Below are 24416 nucleotides of genomic sequence, written 5' to 3' on the forward strand. Positions count from 1 at the left end.
CTATTTAGCATTGGTAAATAATAGCTTTATGATTGTGAAAGGAAACTGGAGAGTGATGTGTGAAACTGATGGGTGAAACATTCTGATACTGTTCCCATGCTGTCAGCTAGTGAGAAATTTGCTGCCTCCATAACTAGAATTTACCCCATCTGCAGCCTGCAGATGTTTTGTATTAGCAGAGATTCCTGCCACCAATTTATCTGGATACAATATCCAAGTCCATCCAAAATAAGACAAACTTTGGGCTCAAGACTCTTACGTACCCATCAGTGCTTTGCCTTGCAAATTATCATAGTTCAGTCCAATGAGTTCTGCTTGTTATCTGGGGAAGAGAACAGCTTTACCACAAAGTGTGGAAGCCAATTTTTTATTTTTTTTTTACTATCAAAACTACACATAAAGACAATCCTGAAAACCCTCTAGTGGTCTATAATCACATGAAGATTAAAATGCTGTCTACTGCATAGAAGCCATGGATTGCAGAACATTATCTTCTTGAATAAAGCTGCTGCCACAAAGGTAGTGTCTTGCTGACTATATTATGCAGAGAATGGATGTCAAGCTTTAAAAGACTCATTGAACAGAAGTTGAGAGCAGTACAAAAAAAAAATCTAAAGAATGTACTTTTCCAACCAATTTAACATTTTTTGAAACTGCTGCTATAGTTTTCCTCACACAAGGCAGGTCATGTTACTGCTGCTGTTTTAAATAGCTTTGCAGAGGGTGGACAGGGCTTCCAAGTGATATAAGGACCACCAAGGAAGTTAATGGAAAAAACTCTTTGTCATCTGATGCAAAGACTATCAGGAGTCTGCTGAGAAACTCTGGGAGAGGTTCAGAACAAAGAAAAGAACATACTGCTTTATTAAATAAATAAAATTGTGTAGCTTATTGCTTCAGCATGTCTGAGACACAAAAAAAATAATTATGTTAATTCAAAATACAACCTCTTATTAATGAATTAAAAAATTATTGGAGGAAAAACCTTACAATCTGAAAATACAAACTTCCTCTGATATGAAAAATCTCTAAATAATCAATATTCAGAGTATATTTTAGAAAAATTGCACTTTAAGGTTCCTCTGTTCTTGTAGCCTTCCCTCATACACCTGCTATCAGTAAAGATTTGGAGATGAGGTATCAAGTTACATGGACCTTTTTCTGTCCCACTACAGCTCTCATACAGAGCTACACACATTCCCTACATCACCAGAGTCAGCCTCTAACTGCTTCTGAAGTTTACTCAGATGTCACTACGAGGAAGGTGAGAGAGATTTGTTGACCTGAGTCACTAGAGACAAAATAAGCTGAAAGAAAAGCTCACCACACAGGGAAGCAGACTTAGTATTCACTGGTAGGGAGCAACCACTTTAGTGGCAAAGAGACAAGGGCTGGACAAAATGAAGCTGTTGGTAGCAGGGTAGAAGAGGCACTGCCCAGCAGACAGAGTGTGTGGGCTGTGCTTGGTGCAGTGCATTCCTCAGGGGGAGTGGTGCAATGCTGAGGTCTGACTGAGAAATCCATGCTGGATGAGGTGAGCAGGGAGAGAAAAGGAGGGTGGAAGAACTTGTTCCCCCTCTAAGGATCCTGGTCTGCCAGAAAACCATCCTTACATAGAAAAGCCATTGAGAATTATACAGAAATATGGACCTGCTCTTTTCATTGAGTGTCCTGTTCTCCAAGAGCTATTTTTAAGTGCTCTTCACTAAGCATCACTGTATTTCACACTGCAGTTTTTCTTCCTTCAAACTTTTCTCCATACTTCATCTTTGGCTACAAATACATTCTGAAACCCAAATGAAAACCATGCTGTTTTGCACCCCTCTAGTCAAATCAAAGGATGACTGAAAAACTTCCTTATAAAATCTTTTTCCCAGCTGTGACTATTTGCTAAATAAGAGAGGATTTGCTCCCTAGTGGAAGCAAGCACAGAAAGTTAACTACACCTAGTTGCTGTGCTAGATTGCAAACCCTAGGTGACTGGAAGGATTCGTGACTCTTGGATAATAGCAGTATTTTGGGGAATGAAGTCCAGGTGTGCAGCAATTGAGTAAGTGTTAAGAAGCGAGGTGTGCTGGGAGTTCTGAGTCATTGATGAAATGCTTCTGGTCATTGAAGCCTAAAATAGCCTTGGTGGAATATGAGTTTAGGTGAAATGAGTTTGAGGCACTTAATGACAAACTGTTATTGTCAGTCTTAGCAGCAATGCATAAATAAAATCTTTGGTATTGACCCTACTTGTCAGTAAAGCCAGCTTTCTGAGATACCTCAGGTGCAGAGGTTTACCTCTCGGTGCACCTCTGCTCAATTTTCTCTTAGGTCTGAAGGATCCAGCTGTGTATCTCTATTGCCTGCTCTGAAGCAGCTACTGATAGGAAAACTGCTTCAGAAGATAGGGTTCAACTCTGACTTAAAAACTCTAATCAAGTCAGGGGTCTTCAGGCAGCTTCTGTTCTCAGTTATCTCTGTGGAAATTGAGCAGCTTTATCAGAACCAGCTGATAGTTTAAGAGCAGAATGGCGGGCAGCAACTGCTCTATGTAACTTTGTCTTCTAAATAACCTTCCTTGTACTGCTACTAAATCACTATATTCCAGTTCAAAGAGCACCTGAAATCACTACTCTGCAGAACCAAAGGAGCAGCAAAATTTAGAGTATTCCTCTGGTTTATGTTTTACTCAGTCCTGTGCTTAATCAAAAAGACAAAAAAAAGAAAAAAATAACCTAATCATTCAAAAACAAACAAAACTACTTTAATGAACATTGGGACTTCACTTGAAATTCACAGATTGGTGTGGGAGAAGAATGTTGATTTTTCAGTTTGTACTTTAAATTTAAGGTTGATATCTTGACTTTGCAAAGTGCTTGGGTTATGTATGATGGTAGAACAAATTCTATTTTCCATTTCTAATTTTATATCTGTGACTAACTTCAAGTTTTACCATCTTTTTCTGTCTGTGGTAATTCCTGCCTGCCATATGAACTGGATTAACCATTTGAAGCATGATAAATCCATCAGTCAACTCCCAGATTCCTAGGAATTCTGAGTCAGAAAGTATATTTATGTGATAGCATAACAGTGTTCAGGGAACAGTTATAGGAAACTTAAATATAGTTGGCTTTTTAAAATGTTTTTTTTCTAAATTGATGACTTTACAGGAATTTTGACCAAAAGTAATTGCACCTATCAGTATTTTTTTCTCAACAGTTTCAGTTTCTTGCCACTAACTTACACTGCTGCTCTTCATAGGAAATGTGAGCAATTACCTTCCTAAGGGAGACTCTCCAGCCAACCCAAGGCAAGATTTTGTGCAAGAGGTGAAAAAGCAAATTATCTTTTTGGTCCTCTAAGACATTATACTCATGTGATGTAAAACTTTCAAAATTTTCCCCTTGATCTGAATATTCCTGTGAGGTAACTAACTTTAGGCAGGCCCATAATAGTAAAACATTGTCAGTAAGCCTTCCTTTTCAAGTGAGCAGAAAAACTTGTTTAAAGCACCTTCCATTTTTGAACACATTTTCCCCCTCATAAACCTTGAAGTGCTACAGCAAAGCTGGCACTGTCTGCATACAGCAGCCTGCCTGTCACTTATGGAAAACTCAAATTTCATGTATCAAGAGCTTGTGTGAAAATTGCTTTGAGTGTTAATTGCCAAAATGATTCAGCTCTATAAGAGCCACTCTTATGTACTGAAGTATGTCTCATAGCACGCTGAGTGCCAAGCTCCAATAGAGAGCCAGCTGTGCTCTGCTCCCAGATGTTTAAAGAAGATAATTCTCGCCCATCATTTCAGTCTCCCATCACAAAATCCTGAAAATTTTGTTTAATGAAGTCATTAATTCACAATAGCATATTTCTTCCTTTTTTTTTTTTTTTTTTTTTTTTTTTGTGATACTCTGCCTAGAAAGCATGCAAGTTTGCCTTGGCTTATAATTACAGTAGCACATTTTCAGATTAACTGTGCTGAGGAGATTAAAAAAACCCCATTGGTTCTGCAAAATTAAGGCTCTGCCAACATAATTTAGAAAGGATCAGAACTCTCTGCTTTCAAACATGCTGGTTTTTTCTGTGTTTAAGGTAATTTTTATTTTCCAGCTTACCTATTGCAACATTAATTTTTCCTGGAAGCCTAACAAAAAGTACACTTTAGTCCTAAGTGTTGGAATCAAGCCTTTTCATAACTTCTCTTCATGCAGATCTCATTTTTCAGTGTGTTCATTGGATCTTGACAAATTTACACTAAGGTTTTTTTTTCTTTTTGGTTTTGTTGTTTGTGAGGTTTTTTTTGAGTCAAACTAGCTGAAGTGAATGGCATTGAAGTGAAGAGAGCTGTGTTAATTTACACAAGCTGCTTGTGGGCTGAGTCAACCCTCTGGATACAAATACGAAAACAGCTTTTACAGGGAGATCTTGCTTGGACTTTGCTTGTCAATGTGCAGGTGCAGAGAATTTCATGGAGAGGTTTTCTGTGCTGTATGGTGATAAAATATTTGTGAGAACCACAGCTTGATCTTCAGAGTGAGTCACTACCATCAATTCCTGCTGCTTTCTGGCTCAGCTGTCAGAAGAGATTTCTCTTAGATTTTGTTGTGCTGAGTTTGAACAATCACAGATAGGTGTGGGGCTGGGTTAATTCAGTCTGCTTTTGTGGCCATGCTGCTGTAGAATACAAGTATATAGCTGTGTTTACACAGTGAGGTGCTAGGCAGCATGAACTCACTTTTCACATTCCTGAGGTACCAGGGGAGAATTCATTGCTTTCCCAGGTCCACGTGTTTGTGTGTTAACCCACCAACACAGCATTTCAGGACCACAGGTTGCTCTGGTTTTACTGCATCTGATCCAACTGCTCCTACAAGTTATGAATTCTGCATCTGTGGCCTCTTGCAGCTGTTGCCAAAGCTAATGCAGAGTCCATTTTTGCTGTTTCAATTGCAGGTAGTGAGACCCTCTGGAAAGTGTTTTGTCAGTAGCTGATGGCCCTCACAAATTGGCAGCAGATGTTGGTGTGGAGGTTATTGATATGGAGACACGTGAAACATCAGAGCTCCTTGTGATAGAGATGGGATAAAGCAGCTGCTCTGTTACAGAGCTTCTGTCTCTAAAATGATCCAAAATTAGGGCATACACACTTGGGGATAGAAATAATTCCCTGATCTTGTTCAGAATGGTGGTAATGGGTACAGTGGAGCAAAGCTTAACTTTCTCTTTTTGGACTTGGCATTAGACCTAGAGAACGGATATGTGTATGTTCTGCACCCCAGCAGCTGGAGGAGAAGGCTATGTATCTTTGGAGGGATTATTTTATTTTACTCCTATCAGGAATTTTGCTGGATGGGCTATACCACTCTTAGGACAAACCTCCAAAAAACAACAAAAAACAAGGAAAAACCCCCATAGCCTCCTTCTCTTTATTGAAGTCCCAGGGCAAACCATGCAGAGGTGTTCCTCATGGGGCTAAGGGAGCCTCGCACTCCTGATTTTCTAATTCATTGTAGACTCTGTTGTCTTTTTGGCTGGGAATTCCAACTTCAGAGAGATACATTCTACATACACATTTTTAGGAAAATGTAGAGCATTTTCTCAGCAGTTTAATTTGCCATAATAATATCAATGAAATGAAAAGGAGCACTTGGAAGATGGGAACTTTTGCCTGAACTTGGAGCTAGACAATGAATGATTATATATATTTTCCCATCTCTGCCTTAAATACAATTTTCATAGAGGGATAGGGCAAGACCCTGGAAGACACTACACACAAAAATAAATGTTTATTAGCTAAAATGACACAAACACATTTCATGAATGTTCCTGCAGAAGGAAGAGGAAACAAAATATTCTTTGTGCAGTCTTAACAAATTTTACTGTTCAACACAGAACTGCTGGAAAAGAAATTGTTTTAGTGAATGACCTCTTATTCATCTGGTTGATTAAAAATGCTTTTTCTTCAGACTGTTTATTATTGTTTATTTATTTACTCTTTACTTCAGAGAGGAGACAATTATGAGTGGTTCAGATATTTTTTTTCAAAAAACAATTAAACTTTGGCCTAGAATTCGGTTTTTATAAAATATATTGTTTGATCCATGTTAGAAAAATATTCTATACCGCTTTCTTTTAAATCTTCAATGCCCCTATGCTTTGGGGAGGAAGGCTGATCTTCTTTGGGAATATGACCTTCACTCACAACTATTCCATTATCTTCCTTACCAAATAGCCTGACCAACTGGAGTTTAACAAAACAATTTTATCAAGTTTTAAGGTTTTTTTGTATGGGGAAATAACCCCACCACAACCAATACAACAGTCTCTTCTCCCCCAAAGATTGTATCCATGAAAAGGTCAGACAGAGGCTAATAAGGAAATTCCCAATCCTACAGGAGGAGAGGATGAAAACAGGACTTGGGGGATGGAACAAAATGAAAAAATGAGGACAGTCTTTCAAAACTCATGTGACTTATACCCGTGAGTGGGCTAGGAGTAAGCTGACTTGGTGGGTCTGATAAGGTTTGAAGTAATCTGATCCTGAACTATTTGCTCTTATCCTTGTGCCTGTAATCCATTTTTCATTGCAGTCAGTGAAGCTGCAAGATGAGAGATCTAGTTAAACACAGCTTCCAGATGTTTCTTTGCAGGGAAGAAGGTGAGAGAGGTTTTGAATGAGAAGGCAAAAAAAAAAATAAAATTTCTGGGGGCTTTTGGCAAATGTTCAACATCTTGCTGTTCAGGGGAATCCACTTGTTCCTGATTCTGTGCTATTCCTTCCATTTTTCATTTTGCTTTCTTGCGTCCTGATGTCAGAAGCATCACTCATGTCATGCATGAAGAAAGACTGAGAGAGTCCTGAGCTCTCTTTATGGAACAAATAATCTTTGATTCTTCAAATTTTGTTCTGCTAGGTAAGTTGTGCTGCTGCTGACAGAAAGGAATGGAGATATTTCTGCTTTATGGAAGAAATTCTGAGCACAAGGGTCTATTTATGCAGAACATTACAAGAATATAAGAAAAGGTATGGAGAGCCCTGAGGGTCTCACATACATTTGTGAAACAAAAAATTATGAATGAAGAAGAAAGCAAAAACTGACAGTAAAGAATGGCAGAAAGTGTAATTTAATTGAAATACAATATAAAATCTTATTTATGTTAAATATGAACAACAGGGATCTTTATTAAAATGCTATTGATCACTCCATTAAGTGTTAGAATGAATAAAGATGATTGTTCCCAGTAACTAAAAATGTGACACTGAGTTGCATTTTATCAACATACCTATATGTCACACTGAGAAGTCCTTCCAAGTGAATTTGCTAGCAATCCCTCAGTGAGATTAAATACTTTCTTTTCACTGGAAACAGAGTGACCATTCAGGTGTTCCTGGTCATTAAGCAAACATCAGAAATTAAGAAACATCTCAGTTCTATATATAGTTCTAGCAAGATTAGTTGCTAAAGTATGAAACCTTTCTTTTGAAGCTGAAATAGAAATGTTAATCAAAATACTTGCTGGGAAACAGATTTATTACTTCAAGGTCTGGGTGCTTTTCTTTCTCAGTGTAGTCAAAATATCTCGTACTGAAGCTTTAGGTTGATTGAATAGGTATGAAGCAAATCATATGTATGTGCAAGGTCATGCTATGTGATGGCACTTCATTCTGAAACCTCTTGTTTTCATGTCCTCCCCTTATATTTTCTTTATTCACCTCTTTGTTTCTGCTGTAAGCTTGACTACTACTGGCCATGCATAACGGATTCATTTGGTGTGAATACACTTTAATTATTCCATGGCAATTAGCCTGTGGCCAGTCTCCATGGAATTGCCATGCAATGGTAACAGTAAAAGCCACCACAGATCTGGGCTGCTAAATTGGAAACACCTCCAATAACACTGAATCCTGTTGTCTGATGTGGTACGAAGTCAAGGTCCAATTTACACAGTGTGCTGGCTGATAATGAAGGATCCAGCTTATAGTCTTCAGTAGCCTTTCCTCCTTGTTTACCTTTGCATCATCGTTAGAACATTGCTGATGAACCATTTGGCTGATGCTGGCCTCCAAACAGTCTACCCATCAAAATTCTAGGGCACGTTAAAGGCCCATTGGAACAGTTTCTCTACAGATACCAAAATTTAGCTGATTCCTGGTGATTCCTTCTGGTTTCACCACTTTGAGGTACCATTTTGACCCAATAATATATTACCTGAAGACCTTTTCTCACTGACAGAGTAATCTTTGAAAAAGATCTTGGCAGTGGCAAGATTATTAATGCTTGGACTTGACGATCCTACAGGGTTTTTTTCAACCTTAACAATTCTATGACTCTATTACAACTCTTGTTATATACCAGGCATATCCTCTCAATACTCTTTAACTGGGGATATATTAAGATAAAAGATAAGTTGTATGGAAAGCATGCAGAACAAAGCAGAAATATTCACATTTGGTACCAGCTGGGTTCAAGACAGGTCAGCCAACAGCAAATAGCCATTAGATGTTTATAATCTGCCCAGAATTTTTAAGAATACCATGCCTTGGATCACAGAGCAGGGCACAGGTCCACACCCACATGGACAGAGTAATGTTTCTTCAGAGAGAATAATTGTTTGATTTCTCGTTTGAAGATTGACTTCTTCTTAGATCTATCAAAAGCTTCTCTTGCTTTTGAATGCAAACACCAGCAGTATATCTTTTAGAATTTGTATGCTCTATTAAGAAAAATTCTAGCTAACTATTCCTTTTTGATCTACATTCTCATAAAAGGAACATAATTGGCAATTCTAAAAGTTCATGATGTTTTGAAAAAGAAGAAAAATATGAGAAGAGCCTTTAAAATGCTGAAAATTACAACTTTAATTATAAAGTCATTAATTTCTTATTTTTTTTTCCATTCAAAATATAGTAGATTTACACCATCAGTGTATTAATAGCTTTGGTAAATACAAACATTATAGTCAGCTTTAATATAAAATCAGCAGTAAGATTTGGATGCTCTTTTTCTCTATTCTTTTCTTTGCAATGCTGCAATCCAAATAGACTTTAGTACAACATATCAGATGCTTTCCATCATACATACAGTTCAAAACAATAGAAAAGGTGTGAAGGCAAGAAGTTATGCTGAAAGATCAGCACTTATAAAGATTGTATTTTAATTTAATATGCTTCTTTCTGGCATGCATGGAAATACAATTTGTTCACAGGAAGGATAAATATGGTCAATCAATTACTTGTCCTGCTGAATTCAATGGGATTTTGTCCCAACCACACAGAGAATGGGTACATAAAATAAGGATTCCTTCTTTTCAGTCACTTACAATACTACTGTCTTGAATTAGAGAAGAATCTCTACTACAACAAATGTTTAATTTCTTTGTAATATGGTTGGAATTTTTGCTCAGCATCCAGGTTTTATTTTGATATTGTTAGCTTCCTTTATTTACCCAAATTTCCAGACATCAGATGTGGGTCCATTGCTTGTTCAGGTATTTAGTATTCTGTTCTGAATGAACTGCTGCTTCTGCACTTTCTAAACATACAAAGCTTTCTTATGTGAAGAACAAGATACTTTAGAAAATGCAATAAACAGCTTTTAATACATTTAATGTGAGTGTTCTGTTGGTGTGTATGTACCATTGTTTTTTGATTGGACTTGCACACATAAGGAATCCAAACATCTCTTTTAATTCAAAGAAAACATCTATAATTCAAAGAAATTTGTTGTCAGCAGTTACAGTGAGCAAATACACTGATTTCTCCAAACAGGAATATTTATTTTGTTTGAAGAAAAACTTCTCTCCATCCCTATAGCAATCAGATTACCTTCTCTTGCTCTGATTTTGACTTTCTCTTTTTACTGATTTTTCTCAGCATCTTGTCTCAGTGTTTCCTCTGTTCTGTGAGGAATCCTTGCAGGCTTTAACTGGTGAAGTTCTTTTCTGCTTATCCTGGAACTATAAAAGTTTCAGCACTTTGTCTGCATTCCTTGTTGAAAAAAAATAGTCCTTTTTATCTCCATGTACTGATATACCCCTGTGATCCCTAGATTTGATTTAAGAGAAAACTTGATGTTCTGAAAAATCCCACAGTCCTATTTTTAATAGTATCCCAAAGTGATTTGGTCTTGGTATTCTAAAAAGAAAAAAATTACACATATGTATATCTATATATGTCTCATTTCCTTGACAAGTGGCTGACTGAATTCTCCTTGTGTGTGTATAAATGTACAAAGGCATATTGGACCTGGGGAAAACCTGGAACAATAGACACCAAACCCCAGAAAAGAAAATGTATACCAGGTCCATGGTCTGGCTGGCCAGATACACAGTTGGGACTGACTTCTTTCAGACAGAATTACTCTGCTGAGCTGTAATGATGCTTCAGAGCTTGAGATGGGCAAGCAGCCACTTTTGTGCAAGGGAGGACTGTCAGTTATGCTCATAAAATTAGAAGGAATTGAGTTCTAGATGTTAAGACAGAATATCAGAATATTGAATCTCTGAAAACTTTTTTCAAAGACTGAAAAAAAGAAATGGTTTAAAAGGAGATTAATTTCCTTTTGCAAGGGATTATTTTTATCAGTCAAAGAATTTGAAAGCTTCATGAACCCACTCTTAAAGCTCACTAATGTCACCAGAAATACTATGTTTAATTCTTTTCATTTCCATGCATCTTAAAAAAATATCCTATGTTCCCACAGGATCATATTTATTTTCTGTCTGACAACTTCAGCAAATATTGGTCATTTTAGTGCACTGCTTTCCCATACATCACTGAAAAATTATACTTGTAAATGTGGATCTAAGACTTCCCATGCAAAGTGGGATTCAACAAGTTTTCACGGGGCATTAAGGCATGAGGACAAAATCAACTGGCTTGAGTGATCATCATAATGCTCCCTTGTTTAGGGAGAAACACTGGAGATGATCACTGGAGATTTATAGCATTAAATTTAATAACTACAGAACTTGAAGTGCTATTTTTAGACCTGTTGTCTGTAAAAGCATGGCATATGTGATCACTCTGTAAATCTGTCTCAGGTCACATTGGCCAGATTTGCTCAAATTTAACATAGGATTGGCAACCCAAACCTAAAACCTTTTTGAAAATTATTATTGGCTAGCAGAGAGGGGCAGAGCACCTTCATCAATAGAAATAGATAAATATGGCTAATCCTTTGCCATAGAGGAGGCAGTGGAGATCCAGGTGGGAGCTGGGGGACTGCAAGCTGCAAGAACAGCAGCCACAGCTGAGATGGGGCATCAAAGAGCTGCAGGACAGCAGGCCACAACATTAGAGGGACCCCACATAAAAGTATGTGGGAGAAAAAGAATCTGTTTCATTAATTATTTTATTCAGGAAGCAAATTTTAAAAATCATTTAACCGTCAGTGATGAAAAGCTACGGCTGCCAGCTGAGATGTCTCAGCGTTGTACACAAGGTTTGTTTTAGCACAGCATGCTGCTTGCAGAAGGATGTTTTACTAATTAGTTGCAAAAGTTATAGGAAGTTTGTAATTCACCCTTTTTACACCTAAATTGAATGACTCAAGACAGTAGAGTTATTGTATGAGTGAAAAACAGGATGATGCCATTAGAATCTGCCAGTCATCAGGTATCATGAGCTTCATTACAAAGCAAAGATTTTCCTGAAGAAAACAAAGAAGCAGAAAACCTCCACAAACCATTTCTTCTCTCTTTTGAGTGTGCTTGGTAATTTCTAAATACACAAGGCCCTGAAGCCCAGAAGGACACAGTAAAGAAATAAATTCACTGAAACCAGAGCCCATGACAAAAGTGCTGCTACCCAACTATTCAAAGTGGCTGATTATCAATAGGGAAGATGTTCCTAAATGCTTGGACTGTTTGTCAGCCCAGATAAATAGGGAAAATGGGATAAAGATTGTTAATTAAGCTATTAAGAAGAGATATAGAAATTGTATTCAGTTGAGGTTTAAGGGAAGCAATGACACAAAGTCTGAAGTTGACTGAACTGGTAAGAGTTGGCTGAGCTGAACTCATGCTATACCACCAGAAAATCTGGCCTCTACAATTCCAGTGTGGCACTTTGTCTAAGTCTACCTCATAATTAAAAAACTCACACCCACACCAAAAGAAACACTAAGTCATGTTCCTGTGTGTAACAGGTAAGACACAGGTGTCTAATTAAGATCTGCAGGCTCAACTTGCAAACAGAATTTCATGACTGGGGACAGAGGCAGGAATTTATTCGCTATGTCCATCACAATTTTCTCTAAAGTCTGTTTTCTTTAACAGTTCTAATAATGTTAATAATTTCTGAATGTATGAAAGGCTGGTAGTCCTCTTTAGATCCTGCTAAGGCTGGAGGAAAGTTCTTTGGTGTTCCCACACTTGTTGTGGGAGAGGCAGCAGAGCTCAAGTCACCCCAGTAATCCTTTTCTCAGAGGAAATATTTACATCTTTATTCAACTGGAGGGTCAGGGGTCTTCAGTTTTATAAACTCAGTCTTACAGTTAAGATCAGTGATTTTTTTCTAACACTTGTCCTGGAGAAATAAAATAGTTCCTATTTCAAAAGTAGCAAAATGATTAAAATATTAATGGCTCAAAGAAGAAGAAGACAGTCAGGTGCATAATATCAAAATATTTGAGCTCTGTCAGTACTGTGTTTTGTGCATTTTATACTGCACTAGCCACAGAATACAATGTGATTCTGCAATGGTATGCTACAGAAAGTAACATAAGCATTTAATAAATTTGGCACGAGTTTCACATTCTTTGGTTAAAATGCTAACACATGTGGATTTAAGATTCAAAATTAAAGGGATTTGGATTCTAAAAATAATTCAGAGTCCATTTTCTTCAAGTACTGACAAAAGACTGAGATTGTGATTGAAAGACAAAAATATTGTGTTTCTTCAGTTGGGTCCTCAGTCTTGCCTTGCTCAGATCTCTAACAACATTTTTGAGACCAATGTCAGTAATGAACACCAGAGTCCAGGAGCTTTCCAGGCTTTGGTGCCAAGAAGTCAGCACAAGTGATCGGCAGCAGTGTCTTGAAAGCACAGCTGTAGATGACTTTATATATATGTACACACATATATAGATCAAAGCACTGGAAAAAAATATATCAACTTGAGCAGAGCTCATCAGTATCTTATTTGTTATCTTGAATTTCTCCACCTCTATTTTCAGCGGTCCAGGGCACCATGACAGCTGTGGATGAGCAGGTGCAGAGAACAATTATCCTATTTCTGGAGGTAATTGTGGGCTTCAATTAGGAAGCCAACTTACTGGAGTAAAGAAACTCATCACTGTTGATTCTTAGGTGAGGAATAAGATCTTTTTATGTGACCCACCATGAATAATCTGTTTATTTATTTATTTATAATACAGCATCGATGTCAGTGTAATTCTCTGGTCTAGCACACTGCAAACAATACACAGAGGCCATACAGAGTGAGAAACAGAGCCAGTGGGATGCAGATGAACTAGTTTCTTTATAGTGACAGTCATAGGGTTGCATTTGTAAAAGATGTACTCATATCTGCAGCAGAACTGAGTTCCAAAATCCTGCTGGTGGGCACTCAGAGAATTTTCTAATGCAAAATAAATAAATAAATATTCAGGCAAAAAATATCTTACATGAAAAAAATGTAGCTGAGCTCCATTGTTTCAAAGGGCCTGCTTGAACCAGGATTTATCTTTTTATCTTTTAATATCTATCTATTTATGCATGTGTGCACAGAACCTACAGACTAATTGGAATCATATTTGTACATCTACTGACTATTATATGCTATATGTAAATTCCAACATTTTGCAGTTCTCAAGCTGCCATGTAGAGAAAGTTAGTAATGAATCCTTCACTCTTACCTTTTTAATGTTTTCCAAGAGTTTTATTTCTTTGAAGTGTCTTTGATTTTTATATATGTATAAAATTCAAAAATAAAAAAAAAAAAATCCCAGTGTAAATCCCAAACAAAATAAACTCCCTTGTGCCAATAAAAATGCACATTTTAAGGGATGAAGGGGATATCTGGGCTATAGATTTAATTTTTTTGAGCTAGATCACCTTTATCTAGTTTAATGTTTGTTCTGTTACCATTTGAAATTTAATTTCAGGTAGTTCATCATATCAGAATAGGATGCATCATTATCTCTAAGAGGATGTTTTCATTTGGCATCTGCTATTTTCACCAAATGTCAAGGCTTGACATTTGCTATCTTTATCTGGTTTTGGTGTATCACTCATACTGAGATTTTGTTTCTTCTTATCTGATATTGATTTCAACTGTGACCAGCTGTGTTGCTAATAAAATCAACAGGCAAGTATCTGGCATTTAGTTCTTCACTGCTAGAGGAAAAGAAACAACCAGTGACAAAAAATCGTAAAGAGATACTTTTCAATTAGGATGCTCGCCTGTATCCTCATATTATCCATCTTTTAGTACTTCTGTTGACATTATATTTCTGATTGATTCCCTTGGGGAAGTCTCCATGGAAATCCTTGCCTCTCAGATGAAATATTCCTTTTTGCTCTCATCCACTGCTTCCTGGAGAGCAGGGTCATTTTTCAAAGCGGCATCCGCGCTTTCGGCAAACTCAGTTCCTTTGGCCTCGTTGGTGTGGTAGGTGCCCTTGTGCCTGTACATGTACCGGACCATCACCACCAGCAGGCAAATGAGGACAAACACCACGGCAGCAATCACACCTAGGGGAAAGAGACCACTTAAATGTATCACCAGTGATAAAGTATGAGAAGTGTCTCCCAGCCAGAGATCACGACTTGAGTTGCCTGGCAGGGAAAAGCTCACGTGTCTTAAGGGGTTTGCATGTTGCAGTGACCAGAGTCAGAACATGCTGCAAGTAGCTAGATGGGCCATAGATACTGCAGGAATACAGGAAGAATTCTCACTAGTTCTCTTTCAAGTCAATGGCTTGATTTGGCTGAACGTATTGGAGCTAAAAATTCATTACAAAATGAGGAGAAATAAACGAACATAAAGGAAAACCAATAAGTTTCTTTCATCCTTCTGGTAGCATACACCCAGGGTGGGCAGCAGACAACTCCTTCTCAACTGCTCTCAATTTCAGGAAATGTTCAGGGCACTGAGTATTTCATAGGAGACATTCAACAAATAGCTCGAGCTGTGTGACTCTGGAACTGCTCTGCATTTGCAAGCTGCCATTTCATTCTGTGCTCTAATTAAGAAATTTTGATTGTAATGAATGTGGAAGTGACACCTGGCAGAAGGAAGGGATTCTGGGAAGATCTTTCTTGTCTCCTGGACTAAGGCTAATTTCCAGCTGTGTTCACTGGACAGAAATTTCAAATTGGGTGACCCCAATGTGCGTAGGACTAAATGGTGGTGGACTCCTAGTGAAAGAAAGTAAATTCAAGATCCTTTTCCATTATGAAAGGTAGAAGTCCATAAAAGAGGTAAGTCCTGACAAGTCCAAAGAATGACAAGTCCATGACAATTCCATTCTTAAAAAAACCTACAAACTCTAGCCCTTTCCTTACAGATCAAATTATTGACTTTAAAACCCTGAAAAAAAATAAGTATTTTGAAGTTTATTCAACTTGTGTATCTTTTATAATTTTTTAAATGTGATCTTTTTGCATGGATCCAAGATGTGCTTATAAACATTTTTGCTGTGATTCTGTAGGAGTACATGATACTGAGCTGATTCTATATTCATAAGAATCCAGGAATAAGTCAAACATTAAAGGAATAAACAATGAAAAGGACTAGAACAGAACATTCCTAGGGCTTCCTCTGCTGTCAGTGAAGAGGGTGTGTGTGTGGTCATTTCTTCTAGAAGTGAATTTTATATTTTGTCAGAAGAATTGCTCCCTGGAAATGCTTACTATTCTGCAGAGACAATATGGGAAAGGTGGAGAGTACCTCTTTTCTGCATCTTATATTCAAGCTAAATGAGAAAGTGGGTATCTCCAAAGCTTTAGATTTATCAGCATCAGTAAATTGAGGAGATGCTACTGGCATAAAAACATAGGAATAGACAGAATATTAGCAGTGTAAATAAAGGTTATAACTCTGTCTTTAAAGATATGCCTTAACATTATCCTCCAGATTTCATGGTACTTGGTTCTGGAATGTGAAGCTACAGCTAGCAGAAATAAAATTGCTTATATAAAGAACTTCAAGTTTAAAACAATATCATGGTTGCAGTGTGGGCTTCATCAATTTTTAGGACCTCACTGGTATCCCTTGACACAAGAGGCTCTAATAGGCTTTAGCTGTAGCACAATATTAATAAGCCTAGGGGACTAAGTACAAATCAATTTACCTGCTACTTGTTCATAGAAAGCTGAAATTAAAGTTACAGGAGATGGGACCGGAGGGAAATATAGCAGAACCTCACCAATTTGCACTAATGATTGGTATAGCCCCTTGTGAATGACTGAAATTAGAGTGTTAGCATGGAAATGAACAAACACAATAAAAATAAAAAGACAGGTTCACTCCATGAACATAGCTTTGCTCATTTATTCTGACAACTGTATTTAGTTTAAATGCATGAGAGAGCTTTAATGGAACACCAGGAAATACAGTGTGGTGAATTCTGAAACAATAAAGGGTCAGCTGGTATAAGCTAACATCCCTCAATCAAAGCTACCAGCTCTGTACTAAAGGACGAGAGTGACCCAGTGAATACTGAAGGAAATCAGAGACTGACTTTTCTCTTGGACTGTTTGGTATTTTGTCCTAAAACGGGGAATGGATGAGGGTGATACTGCTCAGTATACGGTTTATGCTCATTATCTCATCTTGTTATCTTGCCAATAGTCCCTCTGGGAGCAGATTTCCCACTGGCCTAATTAACTCTAATTGTGCCGCTCCTGTTGTCTTGTCAGCAAAGCAGGGGTTTTGCAAAATGCAAGAAATCAACAAACCTGCTGTTTTAATTCTTATGGTGCTGCTTAGTACGGTCTGCTACTCACCTCCAATAACAGCCACATCTGCTCCAGCTGTGGGGCTCTCCACTTCTCCATCTATAAATAGAATAGAACATAAAAATGTTAATTATAAAAAAGAAATTGGATCATATGGAGGAGCAGTGACTGCACTGGCAGTGTTGTACTATTTTAACCTGTGAAATTCAGAACTTAATCAATATCTCTTGTTAGTAAAAGGCATTTATGAAACTTCACATTAGAGTTAGCCTTACTGTAACAGTTTTCTGCCATCATAACACTGGAAAAGAAATAGCTAGCACATTATGCAAACTATCATGGCCCTCAGGGAAACACCTACTGTTTATTATGAGCATTTACCTGTAACATCCTCCAGTGAATGCTTAAATTAAGAGCATTTAGGTACTGTGATTACTCTCAGAAAGGTAGTTTTGAGGGAAAAAAGGTTGATGTCTATTTAATTTCCTATTTATGGCTCTTCAGAATATGGTCTGGATCTTGATTTGGTGCAAATTAATCTGTGTGTATTAATTTCAATTAATATTTATCTGCAATGCCCTGTTTTTAATCTTTGCATTTGTTTTCTTTTCAGCTTACATTTGAAATTATGGCAAGCCTCTCATGTGTGTGAATAAAACACAGTCCCCTCTTAGAGTAAGTCTGAGTTCAGTGCTGATAAATCAAATAACATTATTTTCATTATAATTCATTAAAAAGAAAATAAAAAAATCTTTACAATATAAATGCAAAAGAGAAGTACCTGACCACGTTTTTTTGAGAAGTATGAAACTGGTCTGAAATGTAAGCTGCTGAAAGAGCAGCTAGAATTTGAATTACACTTTGATCTTATAGCACTTAATAAGAATGCCCAAAACAACTAATAAATAGCCAAAGCTTTTTAAAGGGGAGATGAAAAAATATCCCAAAAAACAGTGAGGATATTTCTCTCTTAATTGTTTGAAATAGACCTTAAGTAAAAATTAAAACATACACGCAAGCACTTCTTCGCCAACTTCCACTTAGTTGATCAGGACAGAACTCTGAATCATTTTCTGCTCCTTATTTCATGCCACTAATATCAGCCCACCTAATTATGTGGACATCTGAGAGGGTGATAAACTCCTCGAGCTCTTCTATGCTAGGTCAATGACAGGACACTCATTTCTTTGTTTAGTTTTGAATGATTTATATATTTATATAACTCTAAATGATACTGACTTTTGAACAAGAAAAAACAAGAAAAAAGGCTTTATGTGAGGGATTTATTTTTTCAATTTCCTTTTGGTAAATGCAGTACATACAGAAGTTCTCTGTCAAAGGTGAAAATGTAACTCCAAATCCTTCTATAAACTCAAGAGTATGGCTGATACCAGGGATGCCTTTTGCTATATCTGTATGTATGAGTGAAGGACAAAACACTATCAGGAGTTTTCTCCTTGTTCATGTCCAGTCTCTAACATCAGTTATGAACAAATTGAGGAGAGCTGAGATTCAAAGGATCCACCTCTTCTCAAACATGGAAGGTGCTTTTTCTAGAAAGTAAAAGTGCTTTTCCCTCCCCCAGAGATCCTTCCCACGTTTCCTTCCATCTATATACTGATGGAAAGATTGAGCACATCTGTAATTTAAAAACTCTTGTTATGTCTATTCAAAACCCATGTGCTCAGAAGAGATTAATTGCCTCAAGGTCAAGATGCTCTGTATTTCTTTACACACCAAATATATGCTGCATGCCAAAAAAGCAGGCTCCTCTACAGCAGTCAAATACTTGAAGGTGTGAATTCCAAAGCGCTTCTCAAGCCACACAGCTTGCTGCCAAACATTAATTCCAGATCAAATTATTATCCCCTTAATTAAAAAAAGGTTTATGAATAACTCTCTGCTTGTAACTGGCATTCTCAGGTGCCTCTCAGATTCAGATAACAAGCAGGTGCCTTATCTCTAGTACTTGCCATCACAGTGCTTTTTGATAATGGATTATGGTTTCATCACTTTGCAGAAAAGTTTTCATTTCCATCTTTCTAAGTTTGCAACAGAGTGCAGGACTCATCTTGAGCTATGGCATCCCTGGCACTGCTCTGCTGAGCTGTGTCCTTCAGCAGCCAGCTGACGCTGTGATGTGGCTTCTCCCACCACAGTTCCCATTTTACTACAAGAACCAGAGCCTGGCTACTCCTCTGTGTGTCTCCTTTTGACCACAGACCTTGCTGTCCTCCCAGAGAGCCTTTTGCTGCATCAGCTGGAGTGCCAGAACATTGCAGCTACCACCACCAATGACCAGACGGTCAAGGTCTGCTCCCCAGATCAGTTTTGGAGCAATGTTGATTGAGAGCACAGAGACACCCTTAATCCCAGTTTCACTGTCTCTGAAATTTCACTTTGTCCAAAAATAGCTGTGATTCATGGCAATATTACAGTATTGCTAGGCAGGTGTGAAAGTACTGGCATTGTTTGAGGTTCAAGCAGTGTCATCCTCCCTGAAATATGACTGAGGAACAGAAGGCATGTGTGATGGAATGAGACCATCTTGCCTGAGCAGGAGTGAAACAGGGGTTGCTGTCCAGAAGGGAATCCATGCTTAGCCAGGAACCTCAGCATGGCTTCTCTAAACTCAGTCTGTGTGAGAAATACAGTGCATTACTGTAGGACTGAATCTTCAGTTCCTGAGGCAAAAAATACATCAAGCTTGCTGAAGGAATTTTTAGCTCAGCAATGGCTTTGGCTTTCTCATACCTTCTTTATTCTGCTCTTCTACACATGTAGAGTGCTCAGAGATCTGTGTTACAATAGCTGCTGTTGCACCTGCTTTGATTGTTTCCCTTTGTTTCAAGGACATCTTTTGTGTTATCTGACGCTAAATTGTCCTTGCAAAACTTCCTCTCCCGTTAAACTGGCCTTTGTCCAGCTACAGTCTTGTTCTGAAAGTGTTTAAAAAGTGTTTAAACATTGTTGTAATTTACTGCCACTGGTTACCATGACACACAGAAATCAAAAGATTGTGGGGAAACATGTTTTCCTAAAATTTCTGGCCATCAGAATGAGCTGACTAAATCAAGAATGGAACACACAAATCAAATTGTCTGCTCTTGGAAAGTATGTTTTTAAAAGCCAGGATGATGGAAAAGAAATGCTTTTGTGTCATGACCTTAAACTCATCAAATTCCAGTTTTGCTCATAAACTTACAGATAAGGAATTTTGCAATATAATGACAATTTCTATCTGTCTCATTCTCATCAATCACACCCTGCTGAGAAGGCAGCAGCCTGTGAAAGTCTCAGAAATATTTCTGACTTAAATACTGCAAGCAGATCTCTGGCTTTGTGCTTCACAGGTGGCACACCAGTACAACTGACTTGTATGTTAACATAGCTGATGGTGACTAATTCCTGCTAAATTTTTTGGTAAATTTGTTAAATTACCTCATCCAGGTGCAATTTTCCAATAAAACTTGATTTTTATGAATTTTGATAGTTCTCCCCACCCCTAGTTTTAGCCTACTCTCTTCCATTTTGGCTGAGGAACACTTGTTTGAAGTGGGCAGGTCCAGCAATGAAAATCTTTGCTTGAGGTTCAGCACTCTCTTATTCTCACTATGCATTTTTCTGACAGTTCTGACAGTTGTAATGATTTCTTTTGTTCTATAAATTGCAAATCTGAACCACTAAAAGCCATAAATCACTTCCTGCCCCAAAATTCTGACACTGGCTTTAAAATATTTTTTTTATTTATTCATACTTTCTTTTATATCTGAGCTTCATTCAAGTAGATCTTTCCAGTTCTTTACAATGCCAAGGACTAAATGTGCTTTGTAAAGTGAGGTTTTGGCATGATTTTGTGACAGCAGAAAACAGGTCTTTAAAGTGCAAGACTTATCAGTGAGTTACTTTACAAGGCTAACCATATTAAGACATTCCAACTGACAAGCTGTTTAACTTATATGGTGGTGGGAAAGAGCATATTCATCTCCCAAATATTTTCTCTCATTCAGCATAGAAAGCTCAGAGTTTAGATCTTGCTCCTTGCAGGAAACAATGGTTTTAAGTGATTCTCTGGCTACAGTCAGTGACACATGAAATAAATTTGTAGAAAGCTTCAAGCTTTCTAATTTTCAGGCATTATTTTTGCCTGCTAAATTATTTTCTAGAAAAAGAGATAAATCCAGTATTTGTACTCTTGGTGGTTCTGCAGTCAGGACTTCAGGTAACAGTTTAAGTACCTACATGTTTGTTTGCTATGGAATTACACAGGGAAAAGCATGAAAGGAAAACCATACCTGCAAAGGGATCCCACATTTGGCACATTTGACAGGAATGGATGGGAATGACCCTACAGGATAGATCTAGAGTGTGAACTGCCAAATCTCTACTGTGCAATCCACAAAGGCAATTTGGTGGTATAAGGTAGGCCTCATCCCAAACTTCTCAAGGCCTCTCTAATTTCTTAAAATAAAGTTCCAGATGAAAGCTGGTAGCGTTGAGTAGAGAATGAAAGGCCTGAGATTACAACTCCCATTGTCATGATTCCCATGCAGCTGTGGGTGATTCTGCATTTTGGAGTTTGTCAGGCTGAGTGAATATACAGATATCTATGTGTGATAAGCAGCTCTGACAACGTAGGTGTCAAAGCCACTCGACAGCAGTTAGGCAGCACTGCTCCTGCTCCTGTCTCAGGATTTTCCTACCCACAACTTGTGCTTTTGATTCTTAGCAACCCCAGCATCTCTTATCACGATGTTCCACTGCAGACTGCTAGGTTACAATCTCAGACAAAGCCTTGGATGCTAAATTACGCTCAAGGAGGTCTTTAAGTGCTTTCTTGGGCAGCCCATTCTTTCTCTTGATGTGCCCGTTCATTGCATGAGAAGCGCTTGAAATTCATTCAATCCATGTGAATGATGGGTTGAACTCCTTAAGGCAGTCATTTCCTTCTCAGGGCTTTCCTAGGCAGCCAGACTAGGGAGCACACAGGAAGATTTCATCTTGAGTCAGCTCACCTGATCCCTTTATGAAAAACTGCTGGTAATGGGACTTTCCAGGTGAGGAGCAACCCAAACTTGTCTCTGAGTATTGACGGATCTGCTTTGCAGAACCAAATACTGACCCAGTTGCTGCAGGCAGTGGTGTGTAAGCAGTCTCTATCTGTAGGCTGAAATGTGTCTTTGGAATTCAGCCATTAAATGTTTAATGGTTTTGCCTTAAACATTCGTACTATCTGTCCATGCATGTCCAGTAAACAAGGGAGATCTTCAAACTGAATAATTGTTCATGGATCCAGTTCGTGATTCAGGCCAGATAGAGATGGAATTCAGAGGAGAGTTTTACCTCAGTATTGATTGTTCTTTCCTGATTCCATACATTTGAAAGAGAACTTTGGTTATAACAAGATGAATGAAATACAGATTACTCAATAATCAACTTGATAAATGTTTGTCTATTTTTTTGGCTTGTATCAATTGACCTAGCACAACGTACCACACTAATCTCGACTTATTTTTAAAAAGTTGTAATTTAAAAATAAGACTTTTTATATAAAGAGCTTAGGTGAGGTTCTAATTGCCTCCACTCAAGATGATAGTAAGGTATTTGATTTGGTTCAGTAAAGCATTACAAACTTCTGAAAGCACTGAGGAGTATATGGAGTCTACCAGGCAGCTTTCACAACCCTTAAAAATATTTTCTATAACTACTGCAATTTAAATTTTTTTTTAATATTCTTTTTATAAAAATGTATTTATCATAACTGTTCCTTTCCCAGGGGCTCTTTTTTGTTCTTTTTATGCTTTTCTGCAGCCATTGTTCCTCTTGACTGGAAAAGCAGGTCCTAACGTGTCCCTGTTTTCTCCACTGATGCAAGGCTTTTCTTATCACACTCTTAGTATAGAAAAACTAATGAAGTCTTAACACCTCCATTGTTTATGCAACTGTGGTATGTCCTCCTTGCCCTTTGGTTTATATTTGTGCCTTGCCAACACACTGCATTCATGAGAAAATCATTAATCTATTAACCTTAGCACACTGATTTAATTTACAAGCTATAGTTAGAACTGGTTCACTGCAGCTGCATCTGTAAAAATGAGTAGAACCAACTTCTGAAAACTTCATGTTAGAAATATGTTAATTGCTCAAGCTGCTCTCTGGCCTGTTACAATATCAGATGCATCACAGTGAGGCCATTCTGAATGAAAAAAGTCATTACCTATTTTAATATTTGCCAGCAAGTGTGCTGTGCCCTGCCAGAGCTGGCATCTCTTTTCCCGAAGGGTCACCAGCCTGAACCCATCAATTTGACATATTCTGCTGAAAAAGTCATCACCATCTCCCATTAGACTATGAAACACATTAAGGCTGTTCTTTCAAAATTAAGGAGCAGTTTCTCATCTGTCAGTCTGGAAAAGAGACAGAATAATTTGGCTGCCACTTGTATACTAAATTATTATAAGGAAAATAATGGTGTCACATAACAACAACAATCACATGATCTTTTGGGCAAGTAAATGGACTGTGTTGAAAATGTAAGTTACATCATGTAGGTGAGAAATACCTACACAATTAAAATGCTCTGGGCCCAATTCTCTAGTTATTCCAGCTAACAAGTACTTTGTCATTAATTCTATACAGACAAAGTACAGTTTCATTCAAATAAAGGTCTGTTCAAGATTTTTGACAATTTAAAATATAGAAGAGATAAAAAGCAATTATCAAATTAGTTGAATTAATTTAGGATTGTCACATCATTTTAATCTTATTTGATTCTAGTATACGGTGTTAGCAAAATAGTTTTTTTACCATTCTAGAATGTTATGAAGTAATTAAGAGAAAATGTGGTTTATAGTGTTTGTGGAAGTAAAAGCTTCACTCTCAGAGTTTCTTCTTTTGTGAAGCTGAATTGCCATTGGGTCTTGGGGAAATTCAGAGATAGAGAAATACACTAAAAGTCATCTTGTCGAAAAGTAATCATATGATATCCCTTAATGATAAGATGGAAAAGGAGAAAATATTAATGAAATTTGGGAAAATATTTTAGGTTAAAAAAAAATAAGGACCTTTTAAAAGGGAACAGATATTCTACATTTTGAAATAAAAAACACATATCAAATTTAAAAGGAGAAAAAAAAATGTTTTAAAAGATAGTATAAACTAAAAATCACACAGATTTTTTTAAGTAACTTTTCTGTTTATCCCTCAAAAGAACTGGGAAAGAACTGACAGTGCCTTAAAATCCCCCTTTCAGTTTGAACAGTTTGAACCACACACTGGTTAGTTTTAGTTTTTTTTTTTTTTCTTTTGAGTTAGAAGTTACTGGAGACTAACTTCATTGCTCAGGCTGCTGAATACCTACCACCAATTCTGATGGAAATTAAGTCCATCTGGTAAAAGCATTAAAATGACAATTCCCCTTTAGAAGTACTATAAATGTTGCAGTGCCCAGTTTTTACCGTGCTCCTATGGGAAAGCTGCTCAATGTTTGAAGACCAAATGTTGTCTTCTTATCATACAAAGGT

At 37.5% G+C, this 24416-nt stretch overlaps 1 protein-coding gene across 1 annotated transcript in view; it reads right to left on the minus strand.

Annotated features, from left to right (window-relative positions):
- Positions 1–8823: 8823 nt before the first annotated feature.
- GYPC (glycophorin C (Gerbich blood group)) overlaps positions 8824–24416 on the minus strand; it is a 33942-nt gene continuing 18349 nt past the window's right edge. The window contains exons 2-3 of the mRNA XM_023931218.2: positions 16942–16992; positions 8824–14685 (exon numbers count right to left, since the gene is read on the minus strand). Coding sequence (XP_023786986.1) covers positions 14489–14685; positions 16942–16992 — 248 coding nt within the window. The 3' untranslated portion in view covers positions 8824–14488. The remainder of the gene's footprint in view (positions 14686–16941; positions 16993–24416) is intronic.

The sequence above is a fragment of the Cyanistes caeruleus genome, chromosome 7 (assembly GCF_971803275.1).
Source record: "Cyanistes caeruleus chromosome 7, bCyaCae1.hap1.1, whole genome shotgun sequence".
Classification (NCBI taxonomy): Eukaryota; Metazoa; Chordata; class Aves; order Passeriformes; family Paridae; genus Cyanistes; species Cyanistes caeruleus.